General features: G+C 46.0%; 1 protein-coding gene across 2 annotated transcripts in view; it reads right to left on the bottom strand.

Annotated features, from left to right (window-relative positions):
* RSH1 (RELA/SPOT homolog 1) overlaps window positions 1-20,265 on the bottom strand; it is an 83,856-nt gene that overhangs the window by 38,503 nt on the left and 25,088 nt on the right. Inside the window, exons 5-8 of one of the 2 annotated variants that reach the window (XM_086525041.1) lie at window positions 6,174-6,266; window positions 5,581-5,712; window positions 5,400-5,501; window positions 5,063-5,140 (exon numbers count right to left, since the gene is read on the bottom strand). In XM_086525041.1, the coding sequence (XP_086381167.1) occupies window positions 5,063-5,140; window positions 5,400-5,501; window positions 5,581-5,712; window positions 6,174-6,266 (405 nt within the window). Of the gene's footprint in view, window positions 1-5,062; window positions 5,141-5,399; window positions 5,502-5,580; window positions 5,713-6,173; window positions 6,285-20,265 lie in introns of both variants that reach the window. The other variant, XM_086525040.1, reaches the window with a different exon arrangement.

Raw genomic sequence — 20,265 nt, forward strand, 5'->3', positions numbered from 1 at the left:
GACTCACTCATGAATGAGCACGGACGTATACGGATCACTCTCGAAAAGACAAAGTGTTTGCATTCAAGGAATTCACATGCCATGTCTCTTCCTTGGCAGAAAGAGCACAAGATAGATTGTCCATCAAGCATTGGCATTTTCATTGTGATTTGCCACAGTTAATAGGTTTCGGCCGAAAAGTCAAGATTCGACCCCATTTTTTGCGTGTGTTTGGTGAACGGCTTGGCACTCCGTCACTTTGTTCATCTATATTGCATGCACAGTCTTTTAGGAAAACTAGTATTTTTCCAGTCACTCTACGTGGAATGGGTATGTTCATGATTTTGTGTTGACAGTGGTTTCAAGAATTTTCCTCCTCGGAGTTTCTTGAAGAAGGCGGACCTACGTCCATAGCCAAAGTTGGAGCATTGAAGAAGCCACAGATCCCTTTGTGTCGCTTTCCGCGCCACCCAAAGAAGCAAGCACTACAGACCTTCATGAAGTTCAAGTATTGCACGACCCACGCATCAGAGTGGGCCGACGAAGAGTCCTTCCCAGGATTCCAGACGTTGTTGGCGCTCTCCCTCGACGCCATACAGTTCGGTACCAATACCTCACTTTGAAAAGGAGGGGATGTCACGTGCACATCTAACCCTATGTGCATGTGGACAAGCTATCTTAGGTCTAGGATTCAAGTCAGCTTAGGAAGTGTTCTGGCACCTTTGTGAGCCTGTGCACAAGCCGTGCATATCCAGACACTTAGAGTAGTTGCATATCCTCTGGTTGCACACAGCATGATCATCAACATGACAGTCAATACCCATCATGAGCATTTTACAGTGCACAGAACCCATTTTTCCTATTTATCCATTTTTCACTTATTAATTAATAAGTTACTTTGTTGGGAAACTGGGTAGGGCAAATTTGCTAAGCTCTATAAAAGAAACCTAACGCTAGCACTCTCTAGCAGAAGAGGCAGAAGAAGTTCACCAACTTACAATGCACCTTCTCAGCAAGACCGGCAGGTGACCTAGCGTTTCCAACCAACAGTAGATCAAGACCAATGTTTTGGCTACAGTTTCAACCTAGCGTTTTCAGCAGCACCTGATCAGCCTTGGCGTTAGCAGATTCCAGATTCAAGCCTAGCGTTTTTGCAAATTGCTTCAACGTTTTTGTAGACTACAGATTGCTCTAGCGTTTTGCAAATTCCCGACGACAAATCAGCCCCTAGCATCAGCGTTTTCAGATTCAGCACTTAGACTCCGCAAGACCAACCCCTAACCTCGCAGATCTCACCTACCCGCAACAGATCCTCGTCGCACGGTCTGATCAGCCAGCGTTTTCAGATTCAGCCTACTGTTCGCAGATTTCAGCATATGCGTTTTCAGCGCATTGTCATCTCGTCGTTGCATCGTCGCCATCGCCGTCCTCGCCGAAACAGTGTCAGAGTTCAGCAGATAGTCAACAATTTGCAGATTTCAGCCACTAGCATTTTCAGATTTCAGCCCGTCTCGTTGTAGTCATCATTGTCGTAGACATCGTCGGCAAGTCCATTGCATCTAGACCATTGTACTAGATTTGTGCAATCAATAGCACAGACCTCTCTCTCCACAGAGAGGGGAGCCCTTGGAGGAGGGTTCGAGAACTGTCTAGTGTCGTATTTTTTTCTCTCTCTCTCTGTCTCAGTACCTTCATTCACAGTGTCATTCACTTTGTTTGTGATCATTGCACTCTCTCACTAAAGGAACGGAAGGCTCTCCCTTCCGTAAGTAAAAGGAACCCTTGAGCACAGTTCGGAGCACTCATCTTGAGCAAAGTTCAACATTCACTTGCGATGCACCTTACAGTTTACACTTCCGTATTTTTGTCACAATGGTATCAGAGCAAGATCATCTCTCTCTTTCTTAAGGGATTGATAACTCTTGGCAGACCGCAGAAATGGAAGGACGTGAGATAGAGTTCACTATCCTTCAACAGCAGGTGGCAGAGTTGCAAAAAGCTCTCTCCCATGCAAAAGTTCATAAGATTCTCCATACCCTTGAGAAAGGGAAGGAGAAAATGCCGATGGGATCCAGAGAAATCCCACAAAACCCAAAGACGCAAGAACCAAAGAAAGAGCCTTTAATTGGAGCCTCCCGCATGCACGAGAGACGGAAGAAGTCTTCAGAACGTCATGTGCGGTTTAATCCAAAGGTTCAAGAGCAGGATCCTCCTAATTCTCCTTAGTTTTCCTATATGAAGGATCTGGATGACATAGTCGCTCCAAAGGACATGTTCCTTGACAATCTCCCGCAGCAAGAAGTGCAGTCGAGGGAAAGGACTCCTATCCACAAGGAGTCTAAGCATAGAAAGAAGGAGCATCATAAAAAGAAGCACCACAAGCAGAAAACATTCGAGTCAAGTGACAAAGATGTAAGATTTGACACCTTCAATGGACGGCGGGATAATGACAAAGCTTTGGCTATCATCCGCCAATTTGAAGTTGCATTTGCAAAAGGGAACTTTAAGAAAATGTCCAAGCTTCGCCATGTCAGTATGTACTTGAAAGGCACCGCCAACAGTTGGTGGCTGACCCTAATTCTAGAAAAACCCAAGCCCCAAGATTGGATTGCTTTCAAAGAGTTATATGCACAATTCCAACCTCCAGACTATGAGGAAGAAGTAAAGAAAGAATGGGATCGACTCTCACAGTCAGAGAACAAAACTGTTCCATGCTATGGATAGGTTTTGGAACATTCGCTTGAAAGTCACCCCATTCAAGAAGATTGAAGATTCGGAGAAGATGAGCAAGTTTGAAGCAGGATGGCATGAAGCCTTGCAAAAGGCTATGAAGCTTTACCCTCGAGGTAACTTGCAGATACTTATGGAATCAGCTCGTATAGCTGATACATGACAAGGGTACTCCCAGGAAGATGGAGCAAAGCACCTATCATGCCAAGTAGAAGGCTCTCCATGAACAACCTATTTCTACTTCTTCTTCTCAAAAGACGAAAAGAACTGCCTCCGATGCAGAAGCAAAGCCAAATCAGCCCATGAAAGGGAAATACCTCTCTCCTGTTGAATTGAGAACCTACATCAACAAAGGAAGATGCTTCAAGTGTGGACAAATTGGACATATGAAGGGTGATTGCCCTACCAAAACCCGCAGCCACCTTCTTCCAATGTAGTCCCAGATGTACAAGGGAATACAATCAAGAACGGGAAAGAAAGATCTCTTCTCAAAGCATGGGGTAGCATCAACAATCAGCGGGCACTTATCCTGTTTGACCCGGGCAGTATGGATAACTTCATCTCTACGAAGTTAGCCGAAGATCTCAATTTACAGCCCAATCGTTTTGGAGTTTCTATTCAAGCAGCATCTACATTCAAAGGGCAAAACTCCAATTCTACTCCAATCATAGGGAAGCTGAATTTAAAGGTAGATAACTACAAAGATCAAGAATCTTTCTTACTAGCTTCACTTGAAGGATGTGATGTCATCTTGGGGATGCCTTGGCACTACAAGATGCATTCCATTCTTGATTATGTTCAGAAAACCCTGTCCTTTGACCAAAAAGGAAAGCAATATGTTGTAATTGCGGGTGCAAGTGATTGGCGAATTCCCATCGCCAACCACATTGCACTTAAGAAAATAATGAAAAAGTGTGTTTCAGCGTACTCGATTTTTGCAAGAGACACAACTTTCTTCCTCTTCAAAGAAAAAAAAAATTAAGTTGTTGGAAAGTTTTGAAGACTGTTCATATGCTTCCAAATGAACTTCCACCCTCTCGACCTGAGGATCATACAATCGATTTGATCCCAAGGAGTTCTCCTCCAAATCAGCCCCCTTATAGGGTCAGTCTGCTGTGAAGGATGTTTAGCACATTGAGTACCCACAGAGATCATCTACGGGATATTGCCATTGTATAAGACGATAATTGGGATAGTGGACACTTGAGAGCCTGTCCACCCCCGTTCACTCCACCATAGCCGTGATTGAGGGATGTACACTCTCCCACAATTCTTGGCCTGTATATTTATGAGATTGCTGAGTAAAATGATAAGAGGAGACAGGTGGGCTCATCTAGGCAGCATAACGATCCCTCTTCTAATATATGCAGTTGTGCCCCCACGAGTCAGACAAGAACTAGAAAGCTATAAAAGCTAGAAGAGACTGCATCCCAAGGCACAAAACAACAATGAAGGCCCACAAAAGATATGAGGCCACAAACTGCATACCAAGCGGTTCATCACATGAGCCTAGAGGCAAACCCACAAGCAATCTCACAAAATAATTTTTTGATATCATCAAGACTAATGGAGCTCTAGCGAGCCTGCTCCCTCATCCCACTTTGGTGGGTCCCAATCCTTTAGAAGTCAACATGGCTCCCTCTCTTTCCATGAATGAAGGTGGTTTGCAAGGAGTTGCTCTTTCCAGATTGCAGATTGGGTTTTGCACTTACGATTGCGCTGCAAAGGTTTGCTATGACCCCGCTTGAAGTTGCTTTTACAAACTCCCTTGCCACCTGTCAGTCTCAGTGTGGTACAAGTCTGCAATTCGCGATGAGAATCTTCTTCAAAGATCTTCTCAAGTTTCCCTTTATTGGTGCTAGGGGTCACTCAGTTTCCCTGGCTTGACCAATTGTAACAATTTTTATGGTTTTCCGATTTCCTGTGTTGTATCACCGTGTTACTTTTCCCTGCATAAACTGAAGATGAGCTGTCATTCCCTAGGGCTTCAAGCCTCGTTTCTTTGCGCTGCCTTTTAAAACCAGGCCTCTGCAGACATAACACAGAAGAATAGACGGAAGGACTACAGGTAGGAGACCATAGATGGAAGGGCTGAGGTATCTGAGGAAGCAAGAATCCAACCTCGAGAAACCTCAGTGGGATAGGCTCGCCAGATAAGCATGAGAGTTGAAGCAAGTGAAAATTTTAAAAAATGGATCTTGTCATGCAACCATCCCTTGAACTCGACTGTGATATGGTGATATAGCAATCGAAGTCAGAACACCGAAACACAAACCCTTATTTAGATACAAAAGAGAATTTATGTCAAGAAGCCAATCAAAAACAATGTTCACCTTTAAAAACCCTGGTGTACCTGTTTGTGAGGAGGCATGTGCATAAGCGTACGCATGTTATGCAACCTGTCTGCCAGCTTTACAATGATGACACGAACCTGCATACATTCATTTTTCTTAATTAAAAAACAATCAAGTAGAAAGAAGTGCGGCCTCAGGATGAAACAGTATACTTTTCGAGTCAAATTTATCTAAACAACGATAAAATCATTTAAAATCCAACCTCCCTCCCGGTATCCTAGAATTCAAACTGTTCGTAAACATCCATTTGAGAGATACGGAAGATGCTGAGTATCATTAGAAAGAATTCGGGAGAAACAGGTAATAAAGCCGGGGTGATTCAAGTCCAGAACAAACCTCCTCTGTCATTGCAAGAAACATTTGTCTAAGGTCATCAGCTTTGACATCACGGGAAACAGACGTTGATCCAGCACACTGTAATTTTCCTAGCTTCGAGACCTGCAACATGTGAAGTCAAGTATACAGATATTTCCTTAACATTAACTGTAACCCAGCCAAGGTACCAAATATCCCTTACTTTGGTCTCACCCTCTACAATTCGTCGAACAACAAGGCCAAACTCTTCCTCTATTCTTGCAAAGGTTACCAAATTTGTATCCTCCACTGTGTCATGAAGTAAACCTGCTGCCAGAGTTTCCCAATCAAGCTCCTGCACAGCTTAAGAAGATAGCTTTCAGGTGTTTCTTCTTCAGCACAATGCTGCAAATTTTTCGAATAGCAATACAGCATAAAAAAACTAGGACAACTAAATATTCTACAGGTAGCTTTAGGATGTCAGATGCCCTACACAAGATGGAACATTGGCAATAGATGCTCGGTTTCAAAAGATTTCTCAGAAAAACAAAATGTTAATATGCCTCCCTTATTCCGAATTTTATGTCAGGACTTTGAGACTAAAAGGTGCGTGGACAATGAGTACAATGTCATGATTATTTGATTCCACAGAAGTATCACACCAGAATAATTAACCTAGCTAGGAAATAGCTTAATATCTAGCTGTTAGATTCTTTTTTATAGCATTTAAGTGTCTTTACATTTTACTCTCAATAAACACAAATAAGTTGACAAGGCACCACAAAAATAGACTTGTTGGTATGAGAAAAGGCGTACAAGTTCTCCTAAAATGCGTGCCACTTCCACTGGATGAATGATAAATGGTTCGCCACTTTTTCGCTTCTGGCCATCGTGAGCTTCAAATGCTAGCTGCAGCGGCAACAGACCCTGTTAAATATGCCTGTCCCTTTCTATGGAGTAATCGATAGGAGTGAAAAAACAACTCATTCAACAAGTTAGATATACTTACAAAACCTACAAAGAATGCAATCTATGCTTTGAAACAAAAGCCTTCAAAATCCTCAGATCGACTGTATTTCCAAAACAAAGTCAAGAAGCATGCTGCTTATACTACATGCTACAATCTTGGGCAGCAAAAGGAGGGTGAGTTATTGACAAGCCAAGACTACAAATTTGGGCTCTCTCTTTCAAGGTCCCTAGTACAGTTTTCAGAATCTTGGAATAACTTACAGCAGGAGAAGATTCAGTAACTGCATGTGGATCCTAACATACCAACAACACACTTTCATGAAATGAAAACAGATCTCAAATGGCATGCAGGCACCCCTCACAAAATTCCATATCGTTAAAAATGTAGTCCTCGATCTTGGCATACCTTCGACATCTAGAAACATGGTGCATCAAATCAGCTACACTGCCTTCAAACCTCACCTTTCTACGTTTCTCCAGAAAAACATGGATGTCAAATGCACTTAAGCAACCCTAATCTTTAAGAAATGTGCCTATTCAAACCTTCAAAAGTTAACCCTTGTCAATCTTGCTAAATTGGCTTTATCTGACAGAAAGATAATTCAAAATGAATTATTGGATTTATAAGTGAGAGGGTTTTCTCGCTTGGAACACCAAGAAAAATAATTCTAAATGAATTATTGGAATTTTAAGTGAGAGGGTTTTTCTCACTGGAGACATCCGAGTACAGAGTATTCCTAGTGCGTCATTCAGAGTAATGACGGGAGCACTCAGAACGGGAGTATCTGTAAGGCCACCAAGAACGGATACTTCTGATGCATCACATTGGATGGGTGTCAGGGAGCATCGGAAAGAAGTATCCGACCATCCAGGAACAAACATCTCTAATGCGTCATAGGATGGGTGACATAGAGCATCGCGAAGGAGATTGTACCGTAAGTTCGGTAGGAAAGGACTAGGTGATGGGTATTCTTGATGCGTCACAAGGTGGGTGACGGATGCATCGGAAAGGAAATATCCATAGTCGAGAGGAAATTCTGAACTGTGTTAGAATTGTGCACGAGGAAAAGCAAGCACTTGAATGAAGATGGGTTCAAAGGAAACTTAAGAGGAAAACAGATGCTTCCTGAGAAAGCGGGATTGCTTTTCAGAAAAGCAGATGCTTTCCCGCGAGGAGGTCTATGTCTGCATTGCAACTGTGCATGTGATTGCATCCAGGGACGCCTGGGAAGTGCTGTGAAAGCATTGTTTTTAACTTATAGGTTTTATTGAGTTTTTGGGCAAATTCATACCATTTTTAAAGGTGACCGACCGCCCACTTAATAAGTGGGCAGCCTATGATTAAATAAAGCAGTAAAAACCAACCAGCGATTTTTCTCTCTTTTTCTAGCAGAAGGGGATTTATTTTTTATTTTTTATTTTTTTTATTTCTTTAATAAACGAAAACCGGCCACGATCTCTACGCAAGCAGCCAGTGCTTTGCTATCTTTGCCGTGGCCAAGGAGCTATAAAAGCATCACACACCCTCTCCCAGGGAAAAGATCAATTTTTCCAAGAAGAAGATACTGTTGCAGCTTTCATCCGCAAAGAAGACGTTGCCGGTGAAGCCCATGGCTGCCCCAAGTGTACCAGATGTCGCCAGGACCTCGTGCGCAAGTTCCCTAGCGAAGAAGTGCCTACGGAGCGTGTCTCCATCGCGACAAGCTGCTGTTTTTCTCTGTTTTCAGCCCACAAACGTCGTAGACGGGGCTGATTTACAAGAAGGAACCCGAGAACACACCTCTTTTGTATGTAGGATTGGAAGAGAGGATTTTCTATGTAGCAGTCCCTTCCGGGGTATTGCTTTTCGAGAACCGAGTTGCGTTTCAAGCGTCGAGACTTTGAAGGTAACAATTTTCATGTTATGATCTCTAAGTATTTGTTTGCAGGTGTACTTCCTCTTAGTGAGGGAGTGCTCTAAGGAACTAGAGCGAGATCAGCCCAAGGGTTTCGTACCCAAGTTTGGGAAGTAGATCCACGGATCGGAGAGAGGTAGTCTCTCAAGTTGTGATCCGGAAGTCGGGATTCCCAAGTAAGGACTTCGTGTTCGAGAAAGCAGAGTTGTTCTGCGGGAAGAGGACTCTGGAAACAAAGTTGGAAAAGAGAGTTGCAGGAATGTCGTGCCCTGAGTTTGGAAGGTGAGATCCAAAGGCGAGAATCTTGATTCTCAAAGGTTTGGAATAAGGAACGGAAGTTCCTTGGAATAGGGTTTTCCCCTAGGAATAGGAAGTCAAGGCTTCCAGGAACCATCAAGTCTTATTCTAGAACAAACGTGGTAATGCGTTCGGTTCAAGTGCTTGTATAGACTTCTCCTCAGTAATAAAGATACTATTATGAGGGGGGACCAGCCCATCTTTTGGTCCCCAATACTGTGTCGATCTTCTCTCTCTCTCTCTCTCTCTCTCTCTCTCTCTCTCTCTCTCTCTCTCTCTCTGACCTTACATTGGCACAAGTGACACACATGCAAGAGTTGATGCCATAGATCACGGCAGCAAGAGAAAAGGGGAAAATCGCCTTTTACAGAGGAGGGAAAGTAGTGGTTTTGGAAAAGCGCTCATCATGACGGTGCGAGACCTATGGGGCGACGCTCCAGATAGCGGCGTGGAATTGTAATGGATCATATAGGCTAGATGTAGGTGCCTTTGAAGACAGCTTTAGGGACAGAGACATAGTTTTCTACTCAGAGACACACCAGATACCGGGACAGCTTATGCCACATGTGAAGGGTTATTTATGGGAAACAGCTGGTCGACCAGACAAGAGATCTCTACGGGGTAGCCGGGGTTCAGGAGGAATAGCAGTCTTATTTAAAGAGGAGATGAAACCACTACTACAGATTATCAGGAAAGATGAGCAAGCAAGGTATATGTGGGTGAGAATGAGAGCCGAGACACGTAGATTTCTATATATCGCTATATGCTACTTCCCTCCAAGTACATCAGTCTACTCCTCACCTAAAGGACAGTCCCCTTTCTCCATATTGAATAATGACATATGGAAGCTCTCTAGAGATGGAGATATCATTCTCTTAGGAGACTTTAATGCCAGAATGGCCAACTCTCGAGCAGTATTCTATGATACTTCTGAGGAAATGCTCAGAGAAGTGGATTTATCACAAAGGGGGCTTACTAGAAACTCACAGGATAAAGAACACACTGAATATGGGAGACATCTCAAGGAGATGGCAACTATACATGGTTTGGCCATACTTAATGCTCTAGAGAATTTCCCTTTATCTGGGGGATTCACATGCTTCCCGCACAGGCATGGGGCAAGTACAGTGGATTATGTCATGACTTCACCAAGCTTTATTTCTAGTATCGAGGACTTTAAGGTGGGACCCAGACCGGTTGGGATTGCAGTGGATCATGCTCTCTTGACCTTATCAATCTCCTTCCAATACAATGCCTCTCAAGTACAAAGGAAGAAGACACACACAAGATATACTTTCACGCCAGAGACTGATTCAGTCTATGTGGAAAAGATCTATAATAGGATGTGGGCGGCCGAGCCCGTATATATTGTAGAGGAGATTACTTCTCAGTTAACAGAGATACTACATGGAGCAGCACAAGAGGCATACCCACATACTCAACCTGATCAGAAGAGAGGATCTGGGAACATGCCTCAAAACAATTGGTATGACGAGGAATGCAGAGAGACGAGAACCCAGGTCCAAAAAGAGCTTACACTTGGGATCATCACATATAAGCAGTCTCGGATTGCTCTTCGGCGTATAGTACGTCGCAAGAAAAGGGCATTTTTAGCCAAACTGGAGAAGGATTTATATCACCTCTTCTTGAGTCAGTACTCACATGAGGCCTGGCGTTTATTTCACGAGCATTCACCTCCTTCGACGATTACTTCTCCTGAGATTTGGGGTCAATATGTAACATCATTATATATGGAATCTGGACAGCCTCCATTACCAGATCCGCTAGAGCCATGCCTTGCTACTAGTACTTTCTTTACTACGGAATTGGTGAAAAAAGCCATTGATAAGATGAAGACAAGAAGAGCATATGATCATGATGGTTTAGTAGCAGAACATCTGATCCATGCCAGGGATCTACTTTCAGAAGTCCTTGCTCGTCTGTTTAATCGGGTCATGTGTGAAGGATTACCTGAATCTTGGAAATTATCTACTATCGTACCTATTTTCAAGTCAGGGGATCCTATGATACCCAAGAACTACCGTACCATTATGGTAGGTCACACATTGACCCGACTATACGCATCCATTCTTGAACAAAAATTGAGTAGATGGGCAGAGAATGAGGGCATAAGGGCAACAGGACAAGCTGGATTCAGGAGGGGTTATTCCACTTTAGTTCATATTCTTACGCTCAGAGCCATTATTGAGGAAGGAAGAGCAAGCGGGAGAAGGATGCATTGTTGCTTTGTGGATTTTCGGAAAGCTTTTGATACAGTGCCAAGGGCCAGATTGATGCGCAGGATGCAAGAGTTAGGGGTCCCCAAAGAGATTATTTGGGGGATCATGGCCTCATACGGGTCAGTAACTGGTTATGTACGTACTCCAGAAGGGGATTCTGACATTGTTCATTCCACCGTTGGAGTAAAGCAGGGATGCCCACTGTCCCCTACTTTATTTGGTATGTACATAGATGAGGTATCAGATTACATTGATAGAGAGGGTGACAGAGGTGCTCAACTTGCAGGGTCATGGATCCCTTTGTTGTTGTATGCAGATGATATTGTATTGATAGCAGAATCACTAGATGGAATGCAGAGGCAGCTAGATGCATTACATAAATTCGCGGAGGATAGTGGACTGTCGGTAAACTTGGGTAAAACCAAAGTTATGGTGTTTAACACCACACCGCAGTGGGTTAGGAGATAGGCACCTACATTTGCATATGGCCAGAATACAGTAGAGTACACACATGCATACACATACCTTGGTGTGGTATTTGCAGGACCGAAGTTTACTCTTAAGAAAGCAGCGGATGCTAGATTGTCCAGAGCCTCTGCGGCCTTGGGAGGGTTGGAGAGGATGTGTTCACAAGTGCAGTTTCAGGAACCACGAACAAAACTTGGGCTCTTTGATACTGTGGTGGCTTCGGCTATGCTTTATGGGTCCAGATTTGGGGACCATCTGTGGATCAGCATAATTGGAAGTCAATGGAGAGACCTTTGGTATCTATAATTTCCCGAATGATTAGAGCCAAGGCCTCCGTACCACACGCGATTACCCGGGCGGAACTAGCTGCCCCTCCGATAGAAATTGAAGCTCTTACCAGATCAGTGTCCTTTATACATGGTTTGTGGGATACAAATAATTGCCGATATACTAGACTGGCCCTCGAATCCTCTCGACAATTAGCAATGAAAGGGGATACATCATGCTGGTATGCGCAACTGTCCTCGTGGTTTCAGAGACACGGGTTCAGTACGGAAAGATTACCCCCCTTCCAATACTCTCTTGAGGCCCTATCACTGGCAATTACACGAACGGAGATTAATAAAATCATCCGTCAGGATCTTATACAGTTGGATACTAAGAGGACATGGGTAGACCCTACACAAGAATTGGGCACGAAGATGGCCGACTACAAAGAAAACTTCCTACAGCTATCTGAAGATGGATTTGTGATTCGCGCGAGCTACATGGATACCCACCTGTCTCATGGTTTGAGATGTGCTATTGGTCAGATTCGTACATCCTCACACCAGGTGGAAATTGAATTTGGCAGATTTAGGGGAATCCCACCTGAGAGCAGAATTTGCAAGTTATGCAGAATGGAGCCGGAGACAAAATTACACTACATATGTCATTGCACCGTATACTATGAGATACGTGGGCGTTTCCATTGCCTATTTAAAGAAGGCTTTGGACCTCTAGATAGAGTCATGCAATACCAAGATCAAAGATGCTTAGGCTTGTACCTACTGCAACTACATCGGCACAGGGATAATCTAATAAGAAGACAAAGAGCACTACAGCCTCAAAGGCAGATCACAGATTTCTTCGGATCGAGAGAAGGAGTGGAAGGAGAAGCAAGAGGCCAGCAGCCAGCACAAAGGAGTACCCACATTCATACCAAAGGCACCCTCATTGACAGGGCGATTGAGCTTAGGAAATCGAGACGACCACGACCGAGATGCACAAGCACACTTCACCAGAGGAGACTACAACAAAGGATTAGAAGCATTCTAGCCAGACACCCAGAATGCTCCTAAGAAGTTTATTTAATACTTTGTATTTAGCTTTTCACATTTATTTTCACACTTTCACACTTTTCACACTTAGTACTTTAGTACTAAGGTACCCAGACATTGTAATAGATTCACCACTTTTGTATCAGCTTGGTCTCATAGGTCATTCTGGCCTTTTGAAGACGTTAATATATCATTTCATTTCATTTCATCTCTCTCTCTCTCTCTCTCTCTCTCTCTCTCTCTCTCTCTCTCTCTCTCTCTCTCTCTCTCACATACGACCAGGAGACAGTGGAGTATACAGATGCTTACACTTACCTTGGAGTGGTTTTTAGTGGGCCAGCATTTTCACTGAGGAGGGCAGCAGAGACTAGATTGACCAGAGCCCAGGCAGCATTGGGTAGATTGAAAAGGATGTGTTCACAGGTTCAGTTTCAAGAGCCTCGGACAAAGCTCTGGCTCTTTGACACTTTGGTGGCTTCTGCATTGCTTTATGGAGCTGAGATTTGGGGATCTTCATTGGATCAACACAGGACGACAGGCCGCATTGATGGATGGGGGGACATGGAGAAGCCTCTGGTCTGTATGATCTCGCGGCTCATTAGAGCCAAGGCTTCAGTACCATGTGCCATTGTGTGAGCAGAGCTAGCTGCCCCCCCACTAGTGGTTGAGGCGCTCACCAGATCTGTCTCCTTCATACACCGCATGTGGAAACTCCCAGAGACAGATATGCCCGCCTTGCACTTGAGTCCTCTCGACAGTTAGCCATGCAGGGAGATACAGCATGCTGGTATGGGGAGATGACATCATGGTTTCAGGCACATGGGTTCAGCATAGACAGATTGCCTCCCTTCCAGTACTCACTGGATGCACCCTCTCTGACACTTACACAGTCCGAGATCACCAGGCTCATCGGCCAGGACCTGACTCAGCTAGACACCAGGAGGACATGGATACAGCCAGCACGGGAGCTGGGCACGAAGATGGCTTTCTACAGAGAGCATCTTCTCCAGCTTACGAAGGACGGTTTTGTGACGAGGCCCAAGTACATGGACACCCACTTGTCTCATGGGGTACGATGTGCTATTGGCCAGATACGCACATCTTCACACCAACTGCGGATCGAGACTGGGAGATACAGCGGAGTACAAGAAGAGGCCAGGACATGCTGTGTGACATAGAGCCTGAGACAGAGTTGCACTACACATGCCACTGCCCCGTCTACTACGAGATACGAGGCTGCTTCCACTGCTTGTTCAGAGAGGGCTTTGGACCACTCTCCAGAGTCATGCGGTACGAGGATCAAAGATGCTTGGGTTTGTTTTTGCTCGAGCTACGCAGACACAGAGAGAGCCTAATGAGAGGAGAGGCTAGCCAGTCTCAGAGACAGATCAAACTTCTTTAGAGTAGACACTGGACACCCGCAGGAGTTACTACCACAGCAAAGCTCGTCGCCTCACGCCAGAGGCACACTGATCGATCAGGCGACTTAGCTGGGGAGATCTAGACGCCCGCGACTACGGAGGACTACACAGCACCGACGGAGGCTGCATCAGAGGATTCGGATCACTTTAGCCCGACATGCACGATGCCCGGTTAGACTACTGACCATGGAGGAGATTGATGAGATCCGCCAACGCGACCGATGCTGGATCTCTTGTGATTTTAGCTATCCCAGCTAGCTGATTAGTTTACACCTTGCAGTTTAGGATTCCATAGTAGTCATCTGGTCATTTTGTCATATTGTCATATAATTTCATTTCATTTCATTTTGTTACTCGGACTTTGTATCAGATCCACCACATTGTAACTTTCAGGTCTCATAGATCACTTTGGCCTTTTGAAGACGTTAATATAACATTTCATTTCATTTCATATCTCTCTCTCTCTCTCTCTCTCTCTCTCTCTCTCTCTCTCTCTCTCTCTCTCTCTCTCTCTCTCTCTCTCTCTCGTGATATAGCTATCCCAGCTAGCTGCTTAGTTCACACCTAGCAGTTTAGGATTCCATTGTATTTTATTTTGTCATTTGTCATTTCATTTTTGTCATCTTGTTACTCTGACTTTGTATCAGATCCACCACATTGTAACTTTCTGGTCTCATAGGTCACTTTGGCGTTTTAAAGACGTTAATATAACATTTCATTTCATTTTCATCTCTCTCTCTCTCTCTCTCTCTCTCTCTCTCTCTCTCTCTCTCTCTCTCTCTCTCTCTCTCTCTCTCTCTCTCTCTGGCCCTGCGTGCTGCTGTGCCCGTCTGCAGCCCCGCGCGCTGCTGTGCCCGCCCCTCCCTCGCCTTGCAGCGCTGCTCCTACACGCTGCCCGGCTCCCCCCATCTCCCGCTCGCTGCATCTGCAACCCATCGCATCCTGCTCCTGCGTTGCCGCCTCCCCCCGTGCTGCCTTTGCAACCCCGCCCCCACCCGCTCCGCTTGCAGCCCCGCCAGGTGCCCCCCCCCCCCCCCCCCCCCTTCTTCTACGCGTAGGAAGTCTTTTTTTTTTTTTTTTTGGACATGGTATCAAACACGCTATGTTGTTTTAGCTTGGTCTCATAGGTCAATTTGGCAGTGTGAAGACGTTAATATATCATTTTATTTCCTCTTCCTTTTGATACTCCCCCCCCCCCCCCCTCCCCCCTTCTTCCCCCTTTCTCCCTCTCTCTCGTCTTTATCACTCCCCCTCCCTTGCCATACCGTCCCACGCTCCCCAACTCGCCCAGCTACCGCGCCCGCTGCTAGGGGGGGTGCACACGTTTAGTGACTCCTTGGCGGACGGCGATCAAACATGAGAAAGATGAACGATAAAGCCGACCCTCTAGAGGATGCCATTCAAAAGTGCAAAGAGGAAATGACAGAGATCATTACCAAGATGAACCGCAATCTCTGGGGCACAATAAACATGCTCGAAGGACGCGTGTTGATCCAAGAGAGCAAGATAAGTACGCTGGAAGACCGAGTGACGACTCAAGAGGAAGAGATTGCATCGCTCAAGAAAGATCTCGCCGAAGCACGATCAAGAAACACACTAGAAGAGGGCGAACTGCAACCCTCAGTAATCAAAGAAATCAACACAATCAAGGAGCAAGTACGGGCCATCAAAGAGGGAGAAGAGCAACACAAAGAAATGACAACTTCTTGGGTGGATGTTCTTACCAAAACTCAACAGAAGGCGGATGAAGCCGAGAAATGGATCAAGGTGGCCAAGAAAGGAAAAGGCAAGGAGATAACGCCCACGTCCACACCCCCTATCATTAATCAGACACTAGATGAGGAGCAAAGGAGACGGGTGCGCGCTTTACATGTGAGAATTTGCGGTCTTAAAGACAAAGGCAATGTGGACGAAGAAGTAAAAGAACTCACAACCTTGATGGGGGTTCATGAGCCGACGCACACAAGGGCAAGGAGAGTGGGCAACATAAAGAAAAATGGAAGCAGTGGAGAAACCTCAAAAGAAAGAGCACTCATCCTTCGTTTTCCCTCCATGGAAGCGAAGAAGTCCTTCTTGAAGAAAAGACCAACTCTTAAAGAGATTGGCATCTTCCTCGGGGATGATCTCACCCTCTCGCAGGTCGCTCGTATGCAGGAAGTAATGCCGGAGATTAGAGCGGCAAGGGGAAAAGGCAAGATTGCCTTTTACCGAGATGGAAAAGTGGTAATACTAGAGCGACGCTCCACATGACGGTGCGAGACTTATGGGACCACACTCAAAGTGGCTGCCTGGATCTAATGGATCTATGCGTCTTGATGTAGGTGCTTTTGAGGATAGCTTTACTGGAAGAGACTTCATATTTTACTCTGAGACACACCACGCCCCTGGGCAATCCATGCCTCACATCAGTGGATACAGGTGGAAGACAGCTTACAGACAGGAGACACGCTCAGAGCACAGAGGGCGGGGCTCGAGGGGAGTGGCAGTGTTATTTAGAGAGGATCTGCAGCCACTGATACATATAGCCCGCAGGGATGAGCAGTCTAGGTACATGTGGGTGAGATTGAAAGTAGAGACAGGCAGATATCCTACCTAGCTATTTGCTACTTTCCCCCGAGTGCATCAAATTATGCATCACCCAGAGGACAGTCCCCTTTCTCTATTTTGGAGGATGACATATGGGAGTTCTCGAGGGATGGTGACATTATCATCCTAGGGGACTTCAATGCTAGGACTGCCCATCACCAAGCAGTGTTTTATGATACTTCAGAGGAGATTATGAAACCGGCCTCTACTTTCAAAAAGGGCCTTAGACCTTAGACTTAAACCTTATTAGCTTTCACCCATTTAATTTGTCACCCACTTTACCTGTACTTTCAAGACACAACAAAAGGGAGAGGGATACATGCTGCTAGATTGCACCTGTATGCGTAGACCGACACCAAATTGGCCCCTAACTTAGGTGCCCCTTTCGGTATTTCTTTATTGTTTAAAAAAGGGAATAAACGTTGTGGTTCTCTACAAGCTGCCCCGCACAAGCTTGGCTGAATTTCAACTGTTCCGGCCCGATTTCGGCAACATAACTGTACTAGGACCCTTCACAGTCAGTATTCCCACGCATTGAATGACTTTCCCGATGCGTACGGGCACTTTGCAAAACCTGGCGAGAATCTGCAGCACGCTGAATTCTCTGTTTTCAGCCCCGAAAATGCGCCAGATCACCTGTACAGCGGTCCCCTCGCGTCCCCGAACCTCCTGGGGGTATTAGGGACCGTTTAGGTCCAAAACCCTAAACCTGCAAAAATACACAGCAGGCTGTAATTTACTGTTTCGGGCTCCGTTTCGCGTACCGGTCGCATCCGTAGCAAGTCCTCGAGCTCCCGCACCTGGAGGGCTACTTGCCTTTTGAATCGGACAAAATTTCTGGCGTGAAACCTCTCCGAATTCACATGTACCTGCGGGGGATTAGCCGCTAGCTAATCCAGTACATGTGCAAGAGGCTCTTGCCTCGGCAATCGCGCATGAACCCACACAACTGTACATTGGTCAATTGAAAAGCCCACTAGAGGGGCATAACATACTGCCATAGGGGAGAGAGAGGGCAGTGCGTAGCGTGCAGGGCATCACTCCTGGCACCACACTGTACATAGGAGGGAAAGGAAGCGCTCCATAGCTCTTAACCTATGACAAAATCTGCAAATGAGCTCCTTTTTCCTTCAAATTCAGCGCCACTTCTCCATGCATGAGGAAAGTGCACCAGAATGTGCCACTTGGCGCATCTACAAGCATTTTCCCGTTTCGGGGTTGCCGCCTAAAAATCTCCCAACCGGTTGCCCAGTTGACTTCACGGCAGAGTAAGAAAATGTTCTCCTTGTCATTCCGGAGGTAATGACGCAAACACATTTTCAGGTCCCAAAATAGCAGTTCCCTAAATTTTAGGAGATGCTGCCATTGTATCTTTCTAGGTCATCTGACCCCCTTTGTACACTGCAGCCACACCCAGAACTGAAATGTAGCCTCTGTAGCAAAGGATGCCACTTTGGCTAGTCAAAGACCCCACTTTGGCTAACCATAGTCTTTGTCCAACCTTAGGGCTCTCTTGCCCTCAAGCCTGGACTCCCTCTGGACAGTTCCACACTAGCTATGCAATGCAGGGCAGTTAGATTTCCCGAGGGGTGTTTCCAAAAAGTGAAAGTAAATAAATAATAAGAAAGAAATCAACAGAAAGGATAGATAGTAGTCACACGCTGGTGACATGCTAAGAGAGCTAGATGTTGCGGAGACGGGCCTGTCCAGACTATCACACGATATACGGAGTATGGGCGACACCTCATAGAAATGGGCACTACACATGGATTGGCCATCTTGAACGGCCTACAGAGATTTCCTGCTGCAGGAGTGTTTACATGCTTCCCACACAGGCATGGAGCCAGCACAGTGGACTATGTCATGGCACAGCCGAATCTCATCTCTAGTATCAAGGATCTCACAGTTGGGCCCAGACCGGTCGAGGTAGCAGTAGATCATGCTCTGGTGTCAATGGCCATCTCTTTCCAGTTCAAAGTAGCACACAGGCCACGTGTAGCACCCCCTACTCGCTACACATTCACACGGGAGACGGATTATGTATACATGGACGGGATCTACAGACGCCTATGCACTGAGGACCCGGGGCGACCTCTGGAGGAGCTAACTACTATACTGACACAGACATTGCATGAGGCAGCAGCAGAAGCATACCCACACACCCAACCTGAGCACAGCCACCGATCAGGAAGCATGCCTCAGAACAGCTGGTACGATGAGTGCCGCCAGACTAGACCCAGACTTCAGAGGGAGGTGCTTTTGGGGGACGTCACTCACAAACAGTCACAGATTGACTTCCGACGCCTGGTACGGCGGAAGAAGAGGGCCTTTTTGGCTCGACTCGAGCAGGATCTATATCAGTTATTCTTGATTCAAGACTCGCGTGAGGCGTGGCGGCTCTTTCATGAGCAGTCCCCCTCCCCTGCTATTTCCTCCACAGAGACCTGGGATCAGTACGCATCATCTTTATACACAGTACCTGGATAGCCACCCCTCCCCAACCCCCCCGACCCATGCCCACAGACATGTGATTTTTTCACCGCTGAGATGGTGAAGAAAGCTATTGACAGGATGAGGACTAGGAGAGCATATGATCATGATGGCTTAGTCGCTGAGCATTTCATGCATGCCAAAGACCTACTAGCAGAGCTTCTAGCAGTTATGTTTAACCGTGCCATGTGTGAGGGCCTACTTGACACTTGGAGCCTATCTACGATCGTACCTATCTTCAAGTCAGGAGACCCCATGGAGCCTCGGAATTATCGCACTATTATGATTGGACACACACTGGCACGGTTGTATGCATCCATTCTTGAGCAACAACTGAGTAGATGGGCAGAGAGGGAAGGAATGCGTGCAACTGGGCAGGCAAGGTTCAGGAGAGGCTTCTCTACCCTTGACCATATCTTGACACTAAAGGCCATCATCGAGGAAGGAAGATCTCATGGGAGACGGATCTATTGTAGCTTTGTGGACTTCTGCAAAGCTTTTGACACAATACCCAGAGCTAGATTGATACGCAGATTACAAGAAATGGGAGTACCCACAGAGCTCATTTGGGGGATCATGGCATTGTACAGATCAGTAGTAGGGCATGTACGCACCCCGGAGGGACTTTCTACACCGGTTCACTCCACTATTGGGGTGAAGCAGGGCTGCCCGCCCTCTCCTACTCTTTTCGGTATGTATATGGACGAGGTTTCTGACTACATTGACAGCGATGGGGATAAAGGTGCACAGCTGGCAGGGACATGGATTCCACTTTTGTTATATGCAGATGATATAGTGTTGATCTCCGAATCCCCATAGGGAATGCAACGTCAATTGGATGCTTTGCATACGTTTGCCCACGAAAGTGGTCTGTTTGTCAACCTTGGTAAAACCAAGGTTATGGTGTTTAATACCACCCCACAGTGGATCAGGAGGTCACCACCTACATTCACATACGGCCAGGAGACTGTGCAGTACACAGACGCTTACACTTACCTTGGAGTGGTTTTTAGCGGACCTACATTCTCACTCAGAAGAGCAACAGAGACCAGACTAACTACAGCCCACGCAGCATTGGGTAGATTGGAGAGGATGTGTTCGCAGGTTTAGTTTCAGGAGCCCCGGACGAAGCTCTGGCTCTTTGACACCTTGGTGGCTTCAGCATTGCTCTGTCGGGCTGAGATATGGGGACCTTCATTGGATCACCACGGGAGGCCGGGTCG

Source organism: Adiantum capillus-veneris, chromosome 12 (assembly GCF_014529385.1).
Source record: "Adiantum capillus-veneris isolate H3 chromosome 12, ASM1452938v2, whole genome shotgun sequence".
Lineage (NCBI taxonomy): Eukaryota > Viridiplantae > Streptophyta > Polypodiopsida > Polypodiales > Pteridaceae > Adiantum > Adiantum capillus-veneris.